The sequence below is a fragment of the Ambystoma mexicanum genome, chromosome 1p (genome assembly GCF_040938575.1).
Source record: "Ambystoma mexicanum isolate Mex_15411 chromosome 1p, UKY_AmexF1_1, whole genome shotgun sequence".
In the NCBI taxonomy this organism is placed as follows: Eukaryota; Metazoa; Chordata; class Amphibia; order Caudata; family Ambystomatidae; genus Ambystoma; species Ambystoma mexicanum.
Window position 1 is genome coordinate 540222566 of NC_090921.1, and position 20868 is coordinate 540243433.

Sequence of the window (20868 nt, forward strand, 5' to 3'; positions counted from 1 at the left end):
AGTTTTAACACTATTATTTTAGTTCCTTCTCTGTGAATTCCACATGTTACCATCACATGTAAAGTTCTATTTGTGTCATGATGCCTACCCCCGGGCATCAGGACCAAGCCCATCATCTCCTGGAGCAGGCATCCAGATACTTATTAAAGCCCCAACAGCCCCGGCTGGGGGCTGTTTGGGTTCAGTCCTGGCGCCTTAGGCGCCAGGCTCATCATGGAAATAGGTCCTGGCGCCATAAGCGCCAGGCTCAGACTTTACTTACCTGATGCAGACCATGCTGATAGTGAGTCCAAGCCAACGTGAGGCCTGGATGGGACTATTTTTCTACATGGACTATTTTTTACTCGGCCGTGGTTCTAGGGAGCTTCTTACCTGGAACTACTTTGGAGGCTATTTAAACCACGCCCGAACAACAGCACACGCTTTGCGTTATTCTGCATCCAGCAGCGTAACGCTCACCATGCCTGCAGTCTGCATCCAGTCTTCTGCCATGCCCGCCTCGAATCTGGAGCTCCTAAAACCAAGAGGAAAGAAAAGGACAAGATTAGAAAACTATTTCGAAATCCTCACCCGATTTCGGATCCATCTCGCCTCCGGACCTGGAAAGAACATCATTTCTGTACGCGTCGCATCTCCAGCTGCAGCGTCGCGCCATACTCGCCAGTCCTTGCAGCATCTTTCGATTCGGCGCTGCCTCCATCAGTTCTTCGCCGAACTCCGGCACCTGAGGGACAAAAGAAAACAACAAGGTGAGCCGAGAAAACCAACAAATAAAACTCTTATCATAGACTTACCTGATTAGCGCCAGAGGCATTATTCTATAACTCTCCACATCTTCATGTGCCGCACGTGCAAAGGGAGAGAAAACAACACGTTAAACACCGGCAACATTTACCGGACGGCGTCGGGTAATACAGACTCTTACCTGAGCGCCACCAACTGCCACGAGGGGTATCTTCTCACGATCTTAGTTGTAAGACAATGAAGGAAGGGGGAAACAAGATTGAATCATCGGACCTATTGAACTCTATGAACTTGATACTTACCAAACCTTGCCAGGAACCTCTGAGTCAATACTCTCCAGAACTCTTCCACGCCTTCAAACCAGTGAAGTAACTGGCATCAACGCGCCCCTGCAATCCACGCAGGATGGAGAGCTCATCATTTAAAAACATAAGGTAAGGTTCCAAAAAGGGGATATCAGAGGAGGTGACAAGAAGGGAGAACGAGAACAGTGGGAGGGGGCCATCACTCATATCCACGGGTGGCTAAATCCCTTTCTCCACTTGCAGGAGAATACTTCTACTGATCAAGCAGATGAGATTAGGCGGGCCAGTCCAGACATTCATCTCAGCACTACGCATCACGTTGGTGGAGACCGCAGCTGTCCAGGTCCGATCGACGCCCCTGTGGGAATCAGGTGAGCGTAACAATTTGGTCCAAGTGTTAACTTCACACTTATAAATTCAATAAGCAATGGTTTTCAATGAATAATATCAGTTTTCACACTTAATTGTTTTAATTCCCTCTCGACACGTGTTTCCCCATTGTTAATTTGCAATGGTTCATCAGGAGAGCAAATCCTAGTCACTTTAACATTAAAGGAAAAAAGAAAAAGGGAGAGATACCGTTTTCACAAGTGTTTAAGAAAAAGAAAATCAATATCCAATAATCTATTTTTTCATGACTCACCCAATTTAGTTCCTTTGTATACACTTTATATAATGTGTTCACTTTATCCAAATTAGTTGAACTGTTGGTCGAAATGGGTGTGTTTTTTTGGGATAATCGTCAGCTCTCTGCTGTTGATTCTAAACACAATCTGTTGAGATAGAGAAGGCTAGCTTAGAAATGTGGACGGCTTTTCCAGATTATTGATATTTGATTTAAAGATCGCTTGGAAATAATTTAGCTTTCCAAAGTAGAGTCACCTACTAGTGCAAATCTGCTAATGCTCACCTTCGGTTTTCTAATAGTTTTCCTCTTCAAATGAGCGTCTTTCCCGGTGCTGGTTCCATGCAGAGTGTCGCTGGATGCTACTTTGGAAAGCTAAATTATTTCCAAGCTATCTTTAAATCAAATATCAATTATATTTGATGAGCTTTTAAATTAAAGTCTTCCTTTTCAGGATTGTCGGCGAGATGCCTCCGGGATGCGGATTTAGCAGGTAAGGACTTTTCCTTCTTCTCTTCCTTTGCAGGTGATCCAGGATGCTGGCAGGCGTGGCAGAAGTCAGGATGCAGGAGCAGACACGGTGAGCGTCCAGCTGCTAGATGCAGAACACCACAAAGCATGTGTGGCTGTTCGGGTGGGGTTTAAATAGCCTGGGAAGAAGTTCCAGGTATGTATCCTTCCTCCAATCAGGTATGTATCCTTCCCCGACCATGCCCGGATGGTAAATTAGTCCCACAGGTAAAGTAGTTCCTTTCAGGCCTCAAGGAGGCCGGGATCCTGCAGCATGGTCTGCATCAGGTAAGTGCACCCAAGCATTCCCAAAATGAGCCTGGCGCCTATGGCGCCAGGACTGATGTCTTTTATGAGCCTGGCGCCAGGACACTGTCCAAAGTCTTTGCCAAGATACTGGCTGACCGCCTACTTCCGTACATCACGCATGTTGTCCACAGTGACCAATCAGGGTTCATCCCAGGGAGGTCGACCACATGGAACCTAAAAAGGTTGTTTGCGATTCTGACCCAGATAGATCCCTCCAGTCAGGTGGTTGCGGCGTTGCTGGACATGGAAAAAGCATTCAATTCGGTCGAGTGGGACCATCTGTTTGAGGTCCTGTCCCAAGTGGGGGTCCCCACGTACTTCCTGAGTGCAGTGCGGCTGCTGTACGCATGCTCAAGCGCCCAGATCAACATTGGGGGCACACTGTTCGGCCTATTCAGACTTGGGAGGGGAACCAGGCAGGGGTGCCCACTCTCCCATTTAATCATTGCTATAGCGATCGAGAGGCTAACGTGCAGGCTGCAGATGTTTCACGGACACAGACACCTGCCCATGGGAGGATCGGTTGAATTAATTTCGTTATATGCAAGACGACGCAAGTATCTACCTCAAAAATCCAGAGGTTAACCTGGCCCCTTTGACACAAGAAGTTGCCGAATTCGGGGTAGCATCAGAACTCAGACTGAACCGCGCTAAATCCACATTGTTCATCCTCAATAAAACCACCACACGCCCCCCAAACACTGAAGGGTTCGGGTGGAAACAGTCCGTCGTCGCATACCTGGGAATCAGGGTCTGTATAGAAGCCCATTCACTACTCAGGAACAACCACTTGGAATATCTGCAGACTTAAAAGAAAAACAGACAGATGGTGCAGACTCCCTCTCACGCTTATGAGCAGGGTAGCTGTAGCCAAGATGGTGGTGGTTCCCAAGCTTCTCTACATGTTCCAAAACATTCCGGTGTGGCCGGGGGTGAAATTCTTCCATGAGGTATGCACCCAATTGATTAAGTTGGCATGGCAGCCGAAAGCCCTGCATATAAGCTGGGAGGGGTTAACACTAGCGTGGGAAGAGAGGGCGATTTGCGCCCCAGACATTGAAGACTATTTCCTGGCGGCTCAACTATCATTCACTCAATATTGGATGCCGGGAGCACAGAATGTACCCCATGTGCGCATAGAGCGGGGCTCGGTGAAACCATACTCTTTACAGGGGGTTTTGATCTCGGGCAAGGTCGCGGACAAGTGTGGAATTGACCCTGTAGCAAGCACAGTATGGCTGGAGGATGGCCCTGAAAAGACTCCGGTGGGACCTCTGTTTGACCAGGGCATCTCACTATGGCACATCGAAGTCCTAAAACCAACTTGCAACATATCCCTGGTGGCTGACACAAGATACTGTTTTGAACTTACAGTGGATACACCAGAGAGGAAAAACAAGACTATCTAGGCGACAGACCACTCCAGAGTTTCAACACTTTGTGGGTTAATAACTGTATCCTGAATGCTCTAGTGTAGAAGGTATAAGGCCGATCAGTCAGTGAATATATGTCATACTGTATGTACTATGGTGGTCAGATGATGTGAATCTGTTAAGACATTTAAAAAAAAATAACAGGGTCTTTGGAACAAAAATTGAACTTTTCTCGTCGAAAAACTCAAAAAACTTACAAAAAGCTTGGAGCGCAACTCGAGGACTCCCAACACTGAAGTGTGCGATAAAAATCTGAAGACGTCCCCCAGGGGCAGAGCTTAGGTAGAAGACTGTCATTGGATGGGGGCAGTATGACCCAGAGGACAGTGATTGGTTTAGAGGTGAAACAGTCTTAAAGTGAAAGTTAAAAAAAAATCTTTTACTGAGGATTCCCACCCGGACGACAGGGTATATTCCTGAGCATGTGAATCCATGCCCGACACCATGCCGGAGAATATTGTGTCCCCTGCAGATTCCGAACACCAGCAGTGGTCTCTGGAGAAATCACAGTCAGGAGGTAAAGTTTACATACCTGCTTCTGCCCACCCTCTGCCCCCTGTAGTGTTGCATGGGAATAAGTTCCTGTCTCTAATGGTCGGTGGAGGCCAGGTCAAGGATCCAGTCATAAGACTATCCCAAGGACTGGGATTAAGTGAGTTTATTTACTTCAACTTGTAGTGTGGTGCTTGCATGGCATTGCATATAGCAATGGAAGCCATGGAATGTACAGCAGTGGTGGAACCCTGGGTTCCCTCAGGGTTCGAGGAATTTCAGTTGTGCATTCAGGATGGGAGCCACAACCTAGAAGGAGATTACCTGCTCTCTCCCTCCTAACCTCATACCCTGCAACACAAGTACTGTTACTTTTGTATTGTCACGACCCGGCCAGGTTGGAAATTGCCTTGGCGATTATCCGAGCGCTATTCGGCAAGTAAAAGTCCCTGAGACTACAACTCCCACAACGCCTGCTACCATAGCCGCGTGAAGTACGCGTGACGTTGCGATGATTTCATTTGTTGGGAACGATATATAACTCCCATCTACCCGGAGATCGAGTGCTCCTAAACTGTTGTTAGTTGCGAGCTCCCGGACCCGTTTCTTGAATCCTTGACTAACCAGCGCCTGAATTAACTTATTGCCTTCGCCTTGTCCGTACCTGCTTCCCGACGCCAGCCTCCCTCGATTGTTCCCCTTGGATATTCTGAACCCGGCTTACTCATTCTCGACCTCCTAATTCTAAATCCTTAAACTTTGGTGACCCGATACCTCGAACATCTCCGTAAGGAAATTAGCGTGAAGTGAACGCTCACTTCCCATTTCAATTTTCCTTTTACTTCTGTTGCTTCGAACTATATTTTGGGACGCTTTGCCGTTTACCTTTTGGATTGCTTTGAACCTTTATTTGGGACGCTTTTCTGTTTACCTTTTGGATTGCTTTGAACCTTTATTTGGGACGCTTTGCTGTTTACCTTTTGGATTGATTTGAACCTTTATTTGGGACGCTTTGCTGTTTACCTTATGGATTGCCTTGAACCTACTTGGGACGCTCTGCGGTCTTCGCCCTGGTGATCCTAAGATACTGGCAAACTTCCACTCCTCCCTCCCTACAATTCGATACTAGTAGGTTACTGGTATATTATTTCTACGGTGCAGGTAAGAGTGGGGATTGGGGGTGGTGTTGGCTGTTTGTTATCCAACACTACTTGGCTGCATTTTTCTGAACAACTGTTTTCTTTGTTTTGTTCTTTGTCCCTATAGCTCTGACGATTCTGCTCCGGCCTTTTCGCTCAAGCCCCCAACCTGTCAGGATTATTTATCCCTGAAGGCTGAGCTCTTGGGAGGGAAGTCTTGGGCTCATCTCCATAAAAGCCCAGGATTACTTGAGCAAAAGGAAATACTGCATACAACCAGAAAACAACCTCTGGGTTGTGACATGTATTTACTGGCTCCAGCGTCTTCACTGCATCCTACAGGTGTATCCTGTGACTCCAGACACTACAGAACGTTATCTAACTTTTTGACTCTTATTAATCATAACCACTAGCATTGTCAACCTCTTAAGAAATCTAACCTGTGAAGGATCTACTTTGGATTTTGTGACATTTAGGCAGAAGGCCCCAAACCATCTTAAGGTTGGACTTTATGAGAGCTAGGGGAGCATGCATATGATTATCATGAAGTGTCTTTTCTATTCCTAATGCATGCGAGTGCTTACCTGTGTTTCACTCGTCATTCAATCAAATTCTATTCTATGTTGCCTAAGGGCAAATGTAGATGTGTCTTATAGTGTTGGAATGACAATATTCGACTAGACGTTTTACCTGCTGTGTGTGTATTTTAAAGGCCTAATAAATGTACTTACTGGTTTAAGTAGAAATATTGGTGTTGATCTGTGTGAACTCATTGTAGCCCTTGACCACTCTCACACCCTCCCTGAGACTAAGCCTTGAAACCTTGCTACTTTACCTTGATTGACTTTGGCTAAACCTTAATTGATCTACATTTTCACCACAATAGGGTGGCCTCCCAAAATTCTCCGCCCAGGCTGATTTTGGAAATCCGTCTTAACAGAACGAGTAGAAGGGAAAGGTTGGAGCTCAGAGAGGGGACAAATCAAGGAGAAGGAAAAGTGAGACACAGAAGTAATAAGTAGTAAATAAACATCAAGAAGAGGAAGAAAAGAGCAGGGATGCCAGAGAAAAAGGAACAAGAAGAAATATCAAGGAATTGGAGATGAGAAATCTGACAAGCCGGTGAAGGCTAGTGTGATTAATCCGATGGAGTCATCACCGATTCCCCAGTGGTGACCTCCTCCCATGTGGCCAGGGGACGGCAGCCGCTATCTGATCCAGACCCTGGGGGCGGCTTATGAGAGAAGATCACATGGGGGAGATAACGTGCAGGGAGATGGCATGGCTCCATCGGGTGAGATATGGTATCCCCCCATTTTCTCTTGAAAATAACCCTCACATATATAACACCCTCATTGCCTATTGCGATACCTTTAGTCCTTATCCCATAAAGAATAAGGAAATCATCCTCTCCAGTTCCACTTATCAATCATCCAGAACTCATTCATCATTCAAGGCTACTGGAAAGTTTTCCAAATCAATTCTCAAAATGTCATCTCCCACAAAAAACAAAATACTGTGACGAGGAAGAGGCATTGAGAAGTACAGAGCGAGAGAGGCTATAAGTCAAGTGAGCGCTCTAGTGATTGCTGGCATACACCTGAGCCTGGGAAGTTTAAAAGGCAACTGAAGCAGGGGATATAGGTCTGCTGCCGGCGGGAGAGAGCAGAGTCTCTCCATGAAGCTGAAGAAACCGAAGGGCAATTAGCAACGTGGTGGAACCAACGAAGAAGGAAGAGGCTGCGTGAGAAGGAAACGCTGCGGGAACGCCAGGAGCCAGTGAGACACTCCTGGGCGTTCCCAGGTGACAGAGCAGCGCTTTACTTACCTGAGCTTGGAAAGAAGAAGACCTCTCAAGTGAAATCCGCGAGAGATGAAGGAGCCAAGAGAAAGCGGTTGCAATAAGTAAGCAGATGGAGACGCTCTCCAGTTCACCGCAGGAGAAACAAAAGACGCCAACAAGAGCCGGTGAGTCCACCCAGAGGCAGTAGGGACCCCAGGGTGTGTCGGCAGCAACGCTGAGTGCAAGTAATTGAGCCATGAACAATCAAGAGAGAAAGAACTTGATATGGAAAGGGGAGATAAGCTACAAACCCCTTACAAGCAAAGGCTATGTGTTACACATATATGGGAAACCCAGAACGGATAATATATCCAGAGGAGAGATTGACAAACTAAGAGTATATGCAACTTTGGGGAAGCCACCAGTGTGTGAAAACAAGAAGCCCTAGCAGGAGAGTATACCAGGCATCTATAACTGTATGAAGTAAAGAGGTCCTAAGAGTGAATATCAGGATTAGAGGAGATATGTGAGCCAGGAGAAGAGAAAAAAAAATCCTGGCAGGAAAACATACCAGGTGTTCTGAAAATACAACTGCAAAGTCAAAGTTTGTACATTAAGTGTGAGCCTAGAAAGGCACAAAGAACTGTTGTGTGAAACTTCGGAGAGCAAAGGGGACCACCCTCTGGAACAAGGACCTCTATCCTGGCAGAACCATTGTGTTGGAGCCATTTAGTCTTTTTTTTTGTGAACACTTTTCTAAACCGTCCAAGGTTAAAGACATTTCCCATTACACCTTAGTTTAGTTTTAACGTGAGGGACAGAATAGAACTTTGGACACTGGAAAGTATAGGTTTTGACATCCTCACACAGACAGATCCTTAGTTTTGGTTTAGGTAGGGAAATTCCTCTTGGAGCAGGGTCAGAGAGGCCTTTAATAACCCTTTTATTTTAAATAAAATGATTTGGTTAACTCCTCACACTACTCAGTTTTTGTATGGGCAAGGGAGGAGCATTGTCCATGACCCCTTGAGAAGTCTGTCCCACCTCCTAGCCGAAATGAAAGGCAAGAAGAGAAGGGAAAAAAAGAAAACCTTTCTAGGAGAGGTAAAGGGAAGGGGGCAGTATGAGAAAAATACTGAAGTCTAATGAAAAGGTGAGGACGAAGAGAAGAAACAAATAAGATGTTTGGTGCCTACAGCTTAGCCATAGTTTGCAGGCACCCCTGGAGGAGGCAGAGCATTAGTTGGACTCTTGGATGACCAAAGCCAGAAGCTGGATTCTCATCAGGTATACCGCCCTTGGCTGGTGGAGGCAGGGGGAATGACAGCAGCCTAAAAATCAAGCCAGAACAGACAGGGAGGAAGGACATCAATTGATCTGGACCCCAAACCCATGAAGGCCAACATTTCCATTGACCAATAAAGAAGTGCACCAGACCCTGGGAATCTAGAAGTAAAGAGTGACTTTGCATGAATCATTCAGGGAGGGAAGAGTCCTGACCCCTAACTGTTGTAGAATAGAGACCTTGAATGAAGCCATGGTTCTAGTGTGGATTGGGGTTTTGAAGATTTTGCTTACCGGTTTTGTTCTCCTGGAACCCTCCACTGTTATGTAAATAAATCATTATATTTAAAATCTATTTGGTGTCAAGTCAGGTGTTTATTCCTCGGAATGCAACATAAGGGATTAGAAAGAAAACAACTTAAGGGATTAGAAAGAAAGCTGGACAAAGGAGCTGCATATATAATTCCTCTCATCTGTGAAATATAAAAAAGTACAGGTAATATCCATTTGGTGAAATCATACTGCATCTATTGTGTCAACAAAACATCAAAGAGTGACTGCTTTAGAGTCCTGCAAACTGACCTGATTTGGACTCCTTTCTTCCAGCAGCAACTACCCTTCCTCAGGAGCATGAAGTTGAGTGTGGTACCACTAATAACATGGAAAAGTTGGCGGAATATCTGTCGTGTGGTGTCAGATGCCAGCTGATAACGTCCCAGCACCTCGTGGAAGTGAGTCAAATGGTGGAGAATATGGCCCATCCCGGCCACAGATGGTGACTGTTCCTCTCCCCAGGGAGTCAACGTGCGCCTCCGGAGGCCTGACAATCTAGAACTGGACAGGCCTGGTATGGTGTCATCCTCTAACATACCAGCAACTGGTAAGGAAACAAAAAGAATACATGCAATCAAAGATATTGGGATCTAGAATTCAGAAGGCAGTGACAGGCTGAGATCAGAAGGCTTGTCTGATTATTAAGGAACAGCAAGCACCATGAAATGTCTGAGAAAACACTAAGAAAATACAGGTGGCAGTAAGTTCCAGGTCTGGTGAGGATCACATTTGCTCAAAAGAGAAGAGTATAGGTGATGGTACCATTTTGGTCCCATGTAAAACTATGTGAGGAAGTACCATACCTAGTGTGTGGCCACCACTAGAAGGGCTGTGAGCACCTACCAATGATCGGTTTAAGTCGTCCCTCTGCAATTCGGATCAGATGCTGATAGATCTGAATGGCTAAGTCAATGAGGATCTGGCGGTGGTAGCAAAGATCAAAGTTTTTCAGGCACTGGCGATTCTGTGCAGGGCTATTTGTTGTGCAGAAGCCCTAGAAGGAAAAATAAAGATTTGCTAGTCATTTCCCCCACAGGGTTAGCCCAAACACTGATGCAATCAAACGTATAGCAATGGGCAATTCATAACCGGATTGAGGTACACAGAAATAAGTACACGTCCCAATAATGGGGAGTGGGGCAATAAATTATCAGACAATTGAACAAAATGCAGAGCTGCTCATGCACTTATTTGGACCAATACCAAAGAGGTGAAGAATGAGAGCGATTAACGAAACGCTGGTGGAACAAGTTGTTTTGAATCATGTGAAAAGTTGTTTGACAGAGGGTGGTGGTTTGGCAGATATTTGCAAAGGGTGCAGGTCTAGAAATGTAGGTGTGAGGCACCTCAAGATGAGGGTACAGTAAAAGAGGCAAGGACTAACACTGGAAATGCCGCTGTTCCTTTTCAACCAACTTTCCTGATACAATTGTTGCACATTCTCCGCAACACAAACCAGGCTTTCATCTTTCTCCTCGACTCACCTGTTGCAATGGGAGGCTTCCTGCTTTCGTCAGTCTTCCATTTGAGTCAATGCTATGGCTCTCCTTCTGCTGGTACCTCCCTAACTCTGCCATTCACCCGGGAGGGCAGCTATTAGCCTTTTGGCACTGGATAGGATTGTTTGCTTGCCGCTGGGCTGGCTTGAATAACCTTCTTGGTGTCTTGGGATTCTCGTGCTCTGGCAATAAGGGTTTTATGCTTGAAGCCTCTCCCCCCCCGACCCCCCCCCCCCCCCCCCCCGATTGTCTGGCCTCCTGCGTTTCTCTGCCTGGTTAGCACCTCTCTGGACAAACCGCTCCTTCCTATGCACTGCCTTGCTGAGAGTGTGTTTTCATGCTCTGCCTTTTATCCAGCTGGGGAGAGTCAGTTGGTGGCAGGTGTAGATGATTGGGTTAGAGTGCCTGATCCTGCCTGGCCTCGGAAATGTGACAAAATGGTGGTGGTCCATAGGAAACCAATGGCCCATGACTTCCTATGGGTAACTCATTGATCCAGGTTTGTTCTTCCTCGTCTTAGTCATGTCAGTAGGGTAGGAAGGGTCATGATTATGGGAGTTGTAGTGCATTGAAGAATGGATGAGAAAATAAGTTTGAAAGGGTTCCAAATAGAATGGACCCTTCAGAGAATGTTTCTTAGATTTATGTCTGGGAAGGGGGAATTGGGGTAGTGAGTGGGGAACTTCCTATTGCTATATGTGGGGACAGTTCTAAATTTTCGGGACGGGCATGGTCGGGATAAGGTTGAGGTAGAACGACAGCATCCTACAAAAGCTGAGGGGACATCAGGTAAGGGCATTGGAATGGGGGGGCGGGAAATCACCATGTTTCGCCTAATGGTGTTCTCCTCTTTTGGCATTCTTCCCCGAACTTTTCATTCAGCTTGGGAGAAGGGGTAGACAGACCCTTGGGTTTTTCACAAGGATAAGGACGATTCATAAAGTAAATAACTTTGCAAGTTGAAAACTGTGCTGTTAATCATTTGCAATCTAAAACTGTATTTGCTAGTAGAATAGAAGTTGGTATAAGGTTGAAGCTTCATTTAAAGCCATTTATCTAGCAGTGATTCAGAGATACCCTCCACCTTCCACCTGTCCCTCACCTCCTCTCCACTGTACTGCTTCATACAGTTGATTAAGCGGCAAGTGTTGGAGAGCCACAATGCTGCAACCTCGAAGTCATCATTGTGCTTCTGCAAAATAAAAGAAAACAACGTTACTTCAGATGCATCCCAGTCTGGAGGTTGTCTAAAACACGAGGCTGGAAGGAGAATGTTAACCTAATCTGAACACGTGTTGCCCAATCCCCGGAACTCATTCTTACTGGACCCAGTGAGGAGGTATGACGTTCCCTGCAGACTAAAATGTACCCTTGAAAGTAGCAATATTTTCATCAAGTCCAGAAGACCGGTAAGGATATTAGTCACCACAGAAAAATGCAAACCTACCAATTGCCAACTTTCAACCACTATAAAATTGATCCACAAATAAAGAACAACATTCATCTCTCTATAGTAATGGAAAATCTGATTTTATATTGGTAATGAAGCAAAAAGTAGTAATAGGTGAATTATTTCACTACTTAATTGGTTTGCAGCATTTGACACTGTAGACAACTATCCAGCAATAGACTTCTTGCCGTGATAAGAGTCTTGCATCACTTACAGATATGGTTTAAAGAATTCCCCCCGTATCACTACGATTTTTAAAAGGACTTTCCTAGACCCCATGCTTAAAATTAATAAAGAGCAATCCACATCTGGGTTGCATGGCTTCCCTGACTGCTAGGTCACATCTTCCGCTGGGTTAGTCGGGAATATACAGTTACTTACACAAAGAGCGGAGCAGGTTGATACAAAAGTAAATGTAAATTAAAAAATACAATAAAGGATTTTCCACAGACTATATATTCTTTATGAGGGCAGAATAACCATTTTGGGGATTCTAGGGCCACTTATTGGGGCCCCTCAGCATTTTGCTTCCCCCACCCAATGTCTTTTTTGGTTCCATGATAACATTTTGGTGGCCAGAGGGACTACTTCTGAAGTCCCTCTGCCATTATTTCCTGTTATACCTTATAAAAGCTTTATGGTATTGAGAAACCCCAAAGGTGCCAAGTTTCAAGGGTGCCTGCGAGACACCTCATTTCTGCCCTAGTGTCATCACGTCACTGTAATTTGGTTTTAGAGAATAGGTTGGAGGTGGCTGTGCGTTTGAATTAGGTCTTCACCAAGGGTGCAAAGCATTTTACGGCATTGGTAAACCAACGCATCTTTTTGGTAGTCATTCGGATACCAATGGGCTTTTATAAATACTTTACACCACCATTTGGTTTTCCAGGGCTTCCCTTTATCTAGGTAACAACGAGTTGGCCTCGGAATGCCCGTTCAGACCATTGAGCTCTTTGTGAGCCCATCATGAAAGCCTCTATATTGGTACTAAATGTCTTAGAGTAGTTTAGGTCCCTGGACTAGTCCTCTCACTTTCAGTGGGGGTTGGCTTTGGCTGACTGGAAGACTCAGTGCCCTAACCTACTCTCTTCCTGTGTTCCTGGAACTTGCAGGTCTACCAACATGCTTAAGTAGTTTCACCCGCCGATTCCACATTTTCTGCCATTTTTAAAGCAGTCACTTGGCAATGCTTGGTAAATGCAGTGGCTTAAACATACCCCAGTTTGTTTTTTATGCTGCCAGAAGTCCAGTACAGATTTCATGAAGACTTCAAGTGACACTCTTGAAAGTCTTCGGGATGAGAACAGAAATCCATCAACTGTTCCGAAAAATAAATTTAAAGCAGTTTTTTCAAGACAAGAGTTATGAATTGAAAAAAACAGTGGTCTAAAAAAAACCTCCGACTTCCATCCCCCTTTCTCAAGTTTGACACCAGAAGCAATAGTGTTTGAAAAACGGGTTTTAGCCGAATTAAAACTACTAGAAAAAAAACACTAATATCACATTTTTTCAAAATTTAACACGGGATGAACAAAAAGCTCTGCAACAACTAAAGAACAACGAGCAAATTGTAGTGAGGAAGGCAGATAAAGGTGGTGCAATAGTGCTACTAATCCGAGACTTCTATATTTCGGAATGCACTAGATACAAGACTCATCATTTTATAAAAAAATACAGGAAGACCCCACACCACGCCTAAAACTAATTATTGAAGAAAAAACAAGAAAAGCTCTGGAAAGAGGTTGGATTTGTAAGCAAGAGTATGCATTTCTAATGGCAAAAAAAAGGTCTATACCAAAATTCTACATCTTGCCAAAGATCCATAAGTCACTATCCAACCCTCCAGGCCGTCCGATTGTATCGGGGCTAGGTTCCTTGCTCGTACCGCTATCACAATTTGCGGATTAATACCTAAAACCTTTCGTACATGAGATGTATTCATATATACAAGACACCACGGGGGGCGTGGCTTGCACGCATGCCGTAAAGACAAGCTCCCGTGGAGCTCCGTCCGAGATCCTGCCAAAAAGAACTAAATGCTTGATTAGTGCTGAAATCAACGGTTTGCCTGCACAATCCTGCAGGGGAACTAATCCCCATCACTCGACCCGACTCTTGAGCCGAATCGGAAAGGAGAAATCAGAAAACGCGGTGCCCAAAGCTGAGCCCCTGGGACCCGCAAGATGGCGCCGCCCGCTGCGTGCTGTGACTGAAGCAGCAGCCGACTCGAGACCCCGGAGAGTCCGCGGCAGAAGACGCCCCTGAGCGCGGCGACTGACTGAGCCACCTGATCACCGGCTCCACCTGGGCTCCGGCTGCCGAGCGAGGGGAACGCCGTAAATGTCGGCGAACCCTGCCCAACAGACCTAGGAGAAGCTGCAGCTCCTGATAGGCGGGAGCGGATACAGACCACCCGAGCCCTGCGGTGCAGAGAGGCTTACAGCCCCGCGAACGTACTCCTGCGCACCGGCGTCTGCAATCAACGACTTGCCTGCATAATCCTGCAAGGGAGCTAATCCCCATCACTCGACCCGACTCCTGAGCCGAATTGGGGAGGGGAAAACCGAAAACGCGGAGAGCAGAGCCCCTGGGACCCGCAAGATGGCGCCACCCACTGCGTGCTGTGACTGAAGCAGCAGCCGTTTAGAGACCCCGGGAGGCCCGCGGCGGAGGACGCGCTTGAACGCTGTGACCCACTGATCGGGCCACTTGATCCCCGGCCCCACCTGGGCTCCGGCAGCTGAGTGAGCAGACAGCCGTGAACGCCGGCGAGCCCTACGCAACGGACCTGGGAGAAGCCGCAGAGCCTGGAAGGAGGGAGCAGATACAGGCCACTCGAGCCCTGCAGCGAGGAGAGGCCTGCAGCCCCGCGAACGTACTCCTGCGCATCAACGAGGGGGCCGGGCCACGCGAGCCCCGGCTTCGCCCGGGTTACAGAATCCGGGGATAAAGCTGCGGGGGTTGGGAGTGCATCCCCCGCTGCAGCAGATCACGCAACCCCTCGGGCGTGCCCCGGCGCGGCGGCTGTGAGTCGGCCCTTTGGATTCCGGCCTCCATCATGACACCGGTCGCTAGGGGGTCGGGGGTTGCCCCCCCCCCCCGTGACTACAACGAGAGCTGGGACACGGCACCTGCGCAGCAGAGGCCTCAAGGGAGGTAAACGGACGCACATAATACCAGGTGAGAAGGCGGAATATAGGAGCGACCCCCCGGCGCATGTTAGCCGACGTCGCCCGGCCTGAGGCCGCAAAGAATAATTGACCCTGAGCACCTGCACTGTCTCCTGCGCGGGAGGCCAGCCCGGATCTGTGTGGCCCCTGTCGCCCTTGGACTGAGAAGGGTGAGTAGACACTGGCCCCCTCCCCAAAATAAAAGCACCAAAAGTCCACGCGAGGAAGATTCCTGGAGTGGCGGGGGAGCTCTGGGAGCCAGCCCACAACACGACAGCCCAGAAGGGAAGAGGCGGTGAATAAAAATAAAACATCATAGAGACTGGGAACCCCGAGAAGCTCGACCCGTGGGTGGCGGGACGCGATCCGCCGGCAGCCCATAGACGGCACAAGTAGGGGCCAGAAGATACCTGGACACAGTCTACAGTCCCGGACCGGCCCCACGGCACAGCACCTCCAAGACCGGGGCCCTCCTCGCAACCCACGCCCATAGTTCTTGGCACAAAGTTTGCTAACTGATTCTGGAAACGCGCGTTGCCGGATACAACACAGGAGCTGGGGTTGGATCCCTGAGGCCAACGTTCCCCTGAAATCCGCTCGGAAATAACAGAACGGGGGTCGAAGATTAACCCGCACCCTGCAGGGGACAGTACCTACAGATCTCTGAGTAGGGGATGTCTCCCCCTAGGAGCAAACCGAAACTGGTCACGATGGACTCTTTCACGACAGTCAGGCCCCCAAGTCAGTCACAACAACAAGATCGGGAATCCCCCGAAGTATTGCCCCAACAGGAGGAGGACCTCAAACACATGCAAGTCCTGCAAGCAATAGCTGCCCTCCGCACATCACTCGAAGGAAGGCTGAAGGAGGTAAAATCTGACATGCAACTTGTGCGCCAGGACGCCCGCAACCTAACTGAAAGTCACGGCGGCGGAGACCGCCCTGCATGAAAATGTTGAGGACACCCGAGACCTAAAGGTAACGGTCCGAGACTTGGAACAGAAGGTGGCGAGGCTGGAGGCCCGCTCTGAGGATGCTGAGGGCCGAGCCCGCCGTAATAACATTAGAATTCTGGGGGTCCCTGAAGACCTAGAAGGCCCAGACCCGACGGCCTTCATTAAAACGCTGCTGCAACAAGAAATAGGGGTGGGAAACCTCTCTCAGGGGTTCTCTGTGGAAAGGGCGCACAGGTCACTTCAGAAACGTCCTCCACACAGGTCTCACCCACGGCCAATCATAGCCAAGATTCTAAACTTCAGAGACCGAGAAACTATACTACGGTTCTCCAGGGAAGGAGGGGAGATAAAAACGAAAGACTCAAAAATAGTCATATACCCGGATTATACCCCTGCAGTGCAACGAGCCAGAAACTCCTACATTCCAATAAAAGCCCGGCTGAGGAAGCTCAACTTGAAATACATGCTGCTCTACCCGTCCCGTCTCAAGATACTATATAAAGGCAAGGCAACATTCCTAGAGGCCCCAGCCGCAGCCAACATGTGGCTCGAACATAATAACCTGGTCGACGACAGGGAAGAACCACCGAACTCAGACCGAAGCTGACCACGCACCTCCCAGAGAGTGCAGGAAACGGGCTGTCCCCTTGAAAGGGAAAATAAAAACGAACAGTAGGCAAATGAAAAACTATGATGAAGTTCTACTGCAAAGTAAGCTACATCGGACGAGAGCTCGGAGGACCATACGAGCGACAGTCAAGCAACCCACCCCACCCAAAAAAGGTGTAAGCAGTTTGCTCACACAATACCTGATCTGGAAGGCCAGGAGTGGCCTGGAAGGCTCAAGAACCCCAGAGCACTGCAAGTTCAAAGCAACTGCTGGGGACAGTTTGAATAGTTTTGTTGAGTTTTCCCCATTCTATACAATGGGAGTTACACAAGTTAGAAAATCTCCAACCAATGAAATGCTTGAAGCCGGTACAGGAGGACAGGGGGGGAGAAGGCCAAGACATGGTGAGCGAGTAAAGGACGCCGGCGGGGGCCGGATAATGGAGATGGAAACCCAACTGCTCCCCTATGGCATCTAAAGCAAATATAAAAATAATGACCTGGAATGTAAGGGGCCTGAGCTCTTACCTACGCCGGAACAGAATCAAGTCCTATCTGAACAGAAAGAGTGCAGATAGCACTGTTACAAGAGACACACTGCACGGCGGACTCCCTGGCGAAACTGGTAGAACACTGGGGAGGTCAGGGGGTTGGAACTTTGTACTCTAAATACGCAAGAGGGGTATACACTTGGATTCACCCACAACTCCCATTCCATTTAATCAAGTCCGAAACAGACCCAGAGGGTAGGTTTGTGATACTATGGGGCCGGTTAGAACAAGCAGAGATCTGCATAGTAAATTCTTACCTCCCCAACACCAATATTCCAGCGCACCTAAACTCCATGTGCGCCATATAGATACGGTATCCTTTTCTGGGGGGGGGACTTCAACTGTGTCCATGATCCGATACTTGATAGATCCTTCCCGCACCCAAAAGGGCCCTCAGCGGCTACGACAGCCCTCTCCTTATTAACCAACAGGTTGCACCTGGCCGACACCTGGAGAGAGTGTCATCCTGACGCCAGGGGGTACACATATTTCTCCTCCCCACATGGTCTCCACACGAGACTAGACTATGTCTTCATAAGTAATGAACACCGGTCACAAATAGAAGATGCCCTACACCTAGGCAGAACCATTTCCGATCACTCGCCACTCCTGGTAGAATGGAACCACGCTGGCCCCAAACCTCATATCCCAATGTGGAGAATGCCGATAGACGCCCTTTGTGACCTGGCTTTCAGGGAAGAGCTACACAAATTTATAGAAAGTTTCGTTGAGAGAAACACTGGAAGTGTTGACCATTTAAGCACGATGTGGGACGCCCTGAAAGTAGTGACGAGAGGGGAAATCATTGCAAAGGCAGGGGGCATTAGGAAACAACTAAGGGGTGAACTTAACCAATGGGAGCAGCAGATTGAACAACTCGAAGCAGCCCCGGTGGCCACTGAACGAAGGGAGGACAAGCTCAAAGAACTTAGAACTAACTCTGCTCTAGCGTGGGATAGACTTGCCAAATTTGACTACGCCACCAAAACTAATAGAATACACACAGAAGCTGATAAACCAGGCAGAATGCTGGCCTGGCTCTGCAAAAAAGAACGCCCCTGGCACACAATCACTGGGATACAGACTGAGGACGAAGGGGTAGCGCAGACACAGCAAGCCATAAATGACACCTTTAAGGGCTTCTACGAACGCCTTTACTCTCACAATGACCAGGTTCCCCTAGAGCAAATCATGGACACCTTAGAAGAGATAGGCCTTCCCAAGATGTCCCCTGAACAATTTGAAGCCCTAGACGCAGATATTACAACTGAGGATATCAAGGAGGCAATTAAGTCACTGGCCACCTGCAAGACTCCTGGGAACGATGGCCTGTCCACTGAGTTCTACAAAGCTTATGAGTCCACCCTAACACCCCTAATACACAAGGTTTTTCAGAAAGCGCACGAGAGAGGGATATTACCCGATAGCATGAGGGAGACCCTTCTGATCCCGATCATCAAGCCCAATAAACCCCCCGATAGATGAGACTCTTACCGCCCGATAGCAATGCTCAACTATGATGTAAAAATTTTGACAACAGTGTTAGCAAACAGATTGGCCAGAATCATAGGGGAAGTAGTACATAAAGATCAATGCGGCTTCATACCAGCCCAGTCATACACAACCATGAATTTACGCAGAGTGCAGCATATTATCGCCCAAACCGAGACCCGCACAGAAGCATATGCACTGCTGTCCCTCGATGCCATCAAGGCGTTCGACTCGATATATTGGGAGTGGTTAGCGGCAGTTCTAGTAGGGTTTGGCTTCGGCCCGGGGTTCATTAGATGGATCAAAATACTATACACAAAACCTAGGGCCAGAGTAAAAACCGGGAAACATAAGAGGTCTGGAACATATGCAGAGGCACTAGACAGGGATGTCCTCTCTCCCCCATGCTCTACGTATTAGGACTAGAATCTATCGCCATCTTTTTTCGAAAGCAATTTTTTGATGCTGGGATCCGGCTGGGCGGCATTGACCACATTATCTCTCTCTATGCGGATGATGTACTATTATTCGTCAGGGACCCACACAACAATGTGCCCACGATGTTGGACGTCCTAGACGATTTTGCAAGGGTTTCAGGTATAAAATTCAGCAGGGCGAAAATCCTGCCTCTTCCCTCTAGCTGGCCTTAAGGGAAAAGACGAAACGGATCTTCCCTCGGTGGGAATACAGTGGGAGAGAACCTCGTTCAAATATTTAGGGATACACATAATGCATTCCCCAGAGCAAATGCACGAGCACACTAAAGCCGCTCTTCCTGCCTTAAGAAAATCCATGACCTTCTGGGCGAAACTTCCCCTATCCATGATGGGCAGGGCCTCAATAATTAAAATGATTGTTCTCCCCAGATTCCTGTATGGATTTCAAAACGTACATTTCTAGATCAAAGCGCCTTTCTTCCGCCTATTGGAAAAAATACTAAGAGATTTCCTGTGGGGGAAAGGAAGACGCAAGATAGCATTCGCCACCTTGACATTACCATACACCCAGGGGGGAATCCAACTCCCAAACTTTGAAAAATATGATTTGGCAGCACAGCTTAGCTTTATCACCAAGTGGCTAGCGGATGATGCCACATCTGAGACGCAACTCTTGCAGCCACTGATCCCCCCCGCTGTACATGAGAGAACTATCCTGGGGCCCCATCCACCTGTTACGAGATGCCCCCTTCATGGCCACCCTTGGACGGAAAATTTGGTACAGGACCGAAACCCTCGCCCATGCTAAACACCAGTACTCCCCGAACATACCGCTGGTCTCAGATCTATGCAGATCCCCTGAGGACCTACAACACCTCAGACACTGGGAACAGAAAGGGATATACTCATGGCGGGACCTATATACAGAGGGAGAGTTTAAAGAATTTGAAACGCTCCAGGAAGAAAATGGCGTCCACACAGGCCAGTTCCTGTGGTACCAAAGGATAAGATCCATGGCACGAACCAAGTGGTCAACATGGCCAGAAGAACCAGAATCAAACCCCTTGATCATGCTATTGTACGAACTGGGAGAGGGAAGGAGGCCGGTGTCCCTGATCTATAGTCATCTAAGTGACACCCCCAACCCGCGCAGTGCTGAATTAAAAAACAGATGGGAAGCAGATATAGGCCGGGAATTAACAGATGTGGAATGGGAGAGGGCTCTGACATTTCCCAAAACAGTAGCCAGAAACCATAGATTTAGACAAATACAACTGAACCTCTTACACCGGACATACTTAACCCCATCCAGGCTGGCTAAATTTAATAAAACTCAGAGCTCCAAATGTTCATGGTGCGAAATAGATAATGCAGACCTGCTTCATGTATTCTGACTGTGTGTCAAGACACAGTCACTGTGGACTTCCATACAACAGACAAGTGAGACTCTGGGGTTGACCAGATACGAATGGACCGCCCGCGGAATGCCTACTGGGCACATACCCCAGACCGGCGAAGCTAAAGCACCTCGCTAGATTAATGGACATCATGTGCATACTGGCTAAGAGAACAATTGCGATGTCCTGGAAGAAACCACTGGGACCTCAACAGAAAATCTGGCACAGAGAACTGAAACGGTGGGTGCTAGCGGAAACGACGGCCTGGGAGGAGAGTGTAGCTAGATCTACAGACGCCTCGAGCATGACCTTGAATGCCTAGAAAGAACTCACAGACCCCTTGTTCTACCC

The 20868-nt window shown here is 47.8% G+C and overlaps 1 protein-coding gene across 1 annotated transcript in view; it reads right to left on the bottom strand.

Moving 5' to 3' along the window:
• The window catches only part of LOC138575296 (unconventional myosin-Vb-like), a 1749675-nt gene that overhangs the window by 59365 nt on the left and 1669442 nt on the right, over window positions 1–20868 (bottom strand). Inside the window, exons 32-34 of the mRNA XM_069649473.1 lie at window positions 11559–11648; window positions 9801–9951; window positions 9207–9501 (exon numbers count right to left, since the gene is read on the bottom strand). Coding sequence (XP_069505574.1) covers window positions 9207–9501; window positions 9801–9951; window positions 11559–11648 — 536 coding nt within the window. The remainder of the gene's footprint in view (window positions 1–9206; window positions 9502–9800; window positions 9952–11558; window positions 11649–20868) is intronic.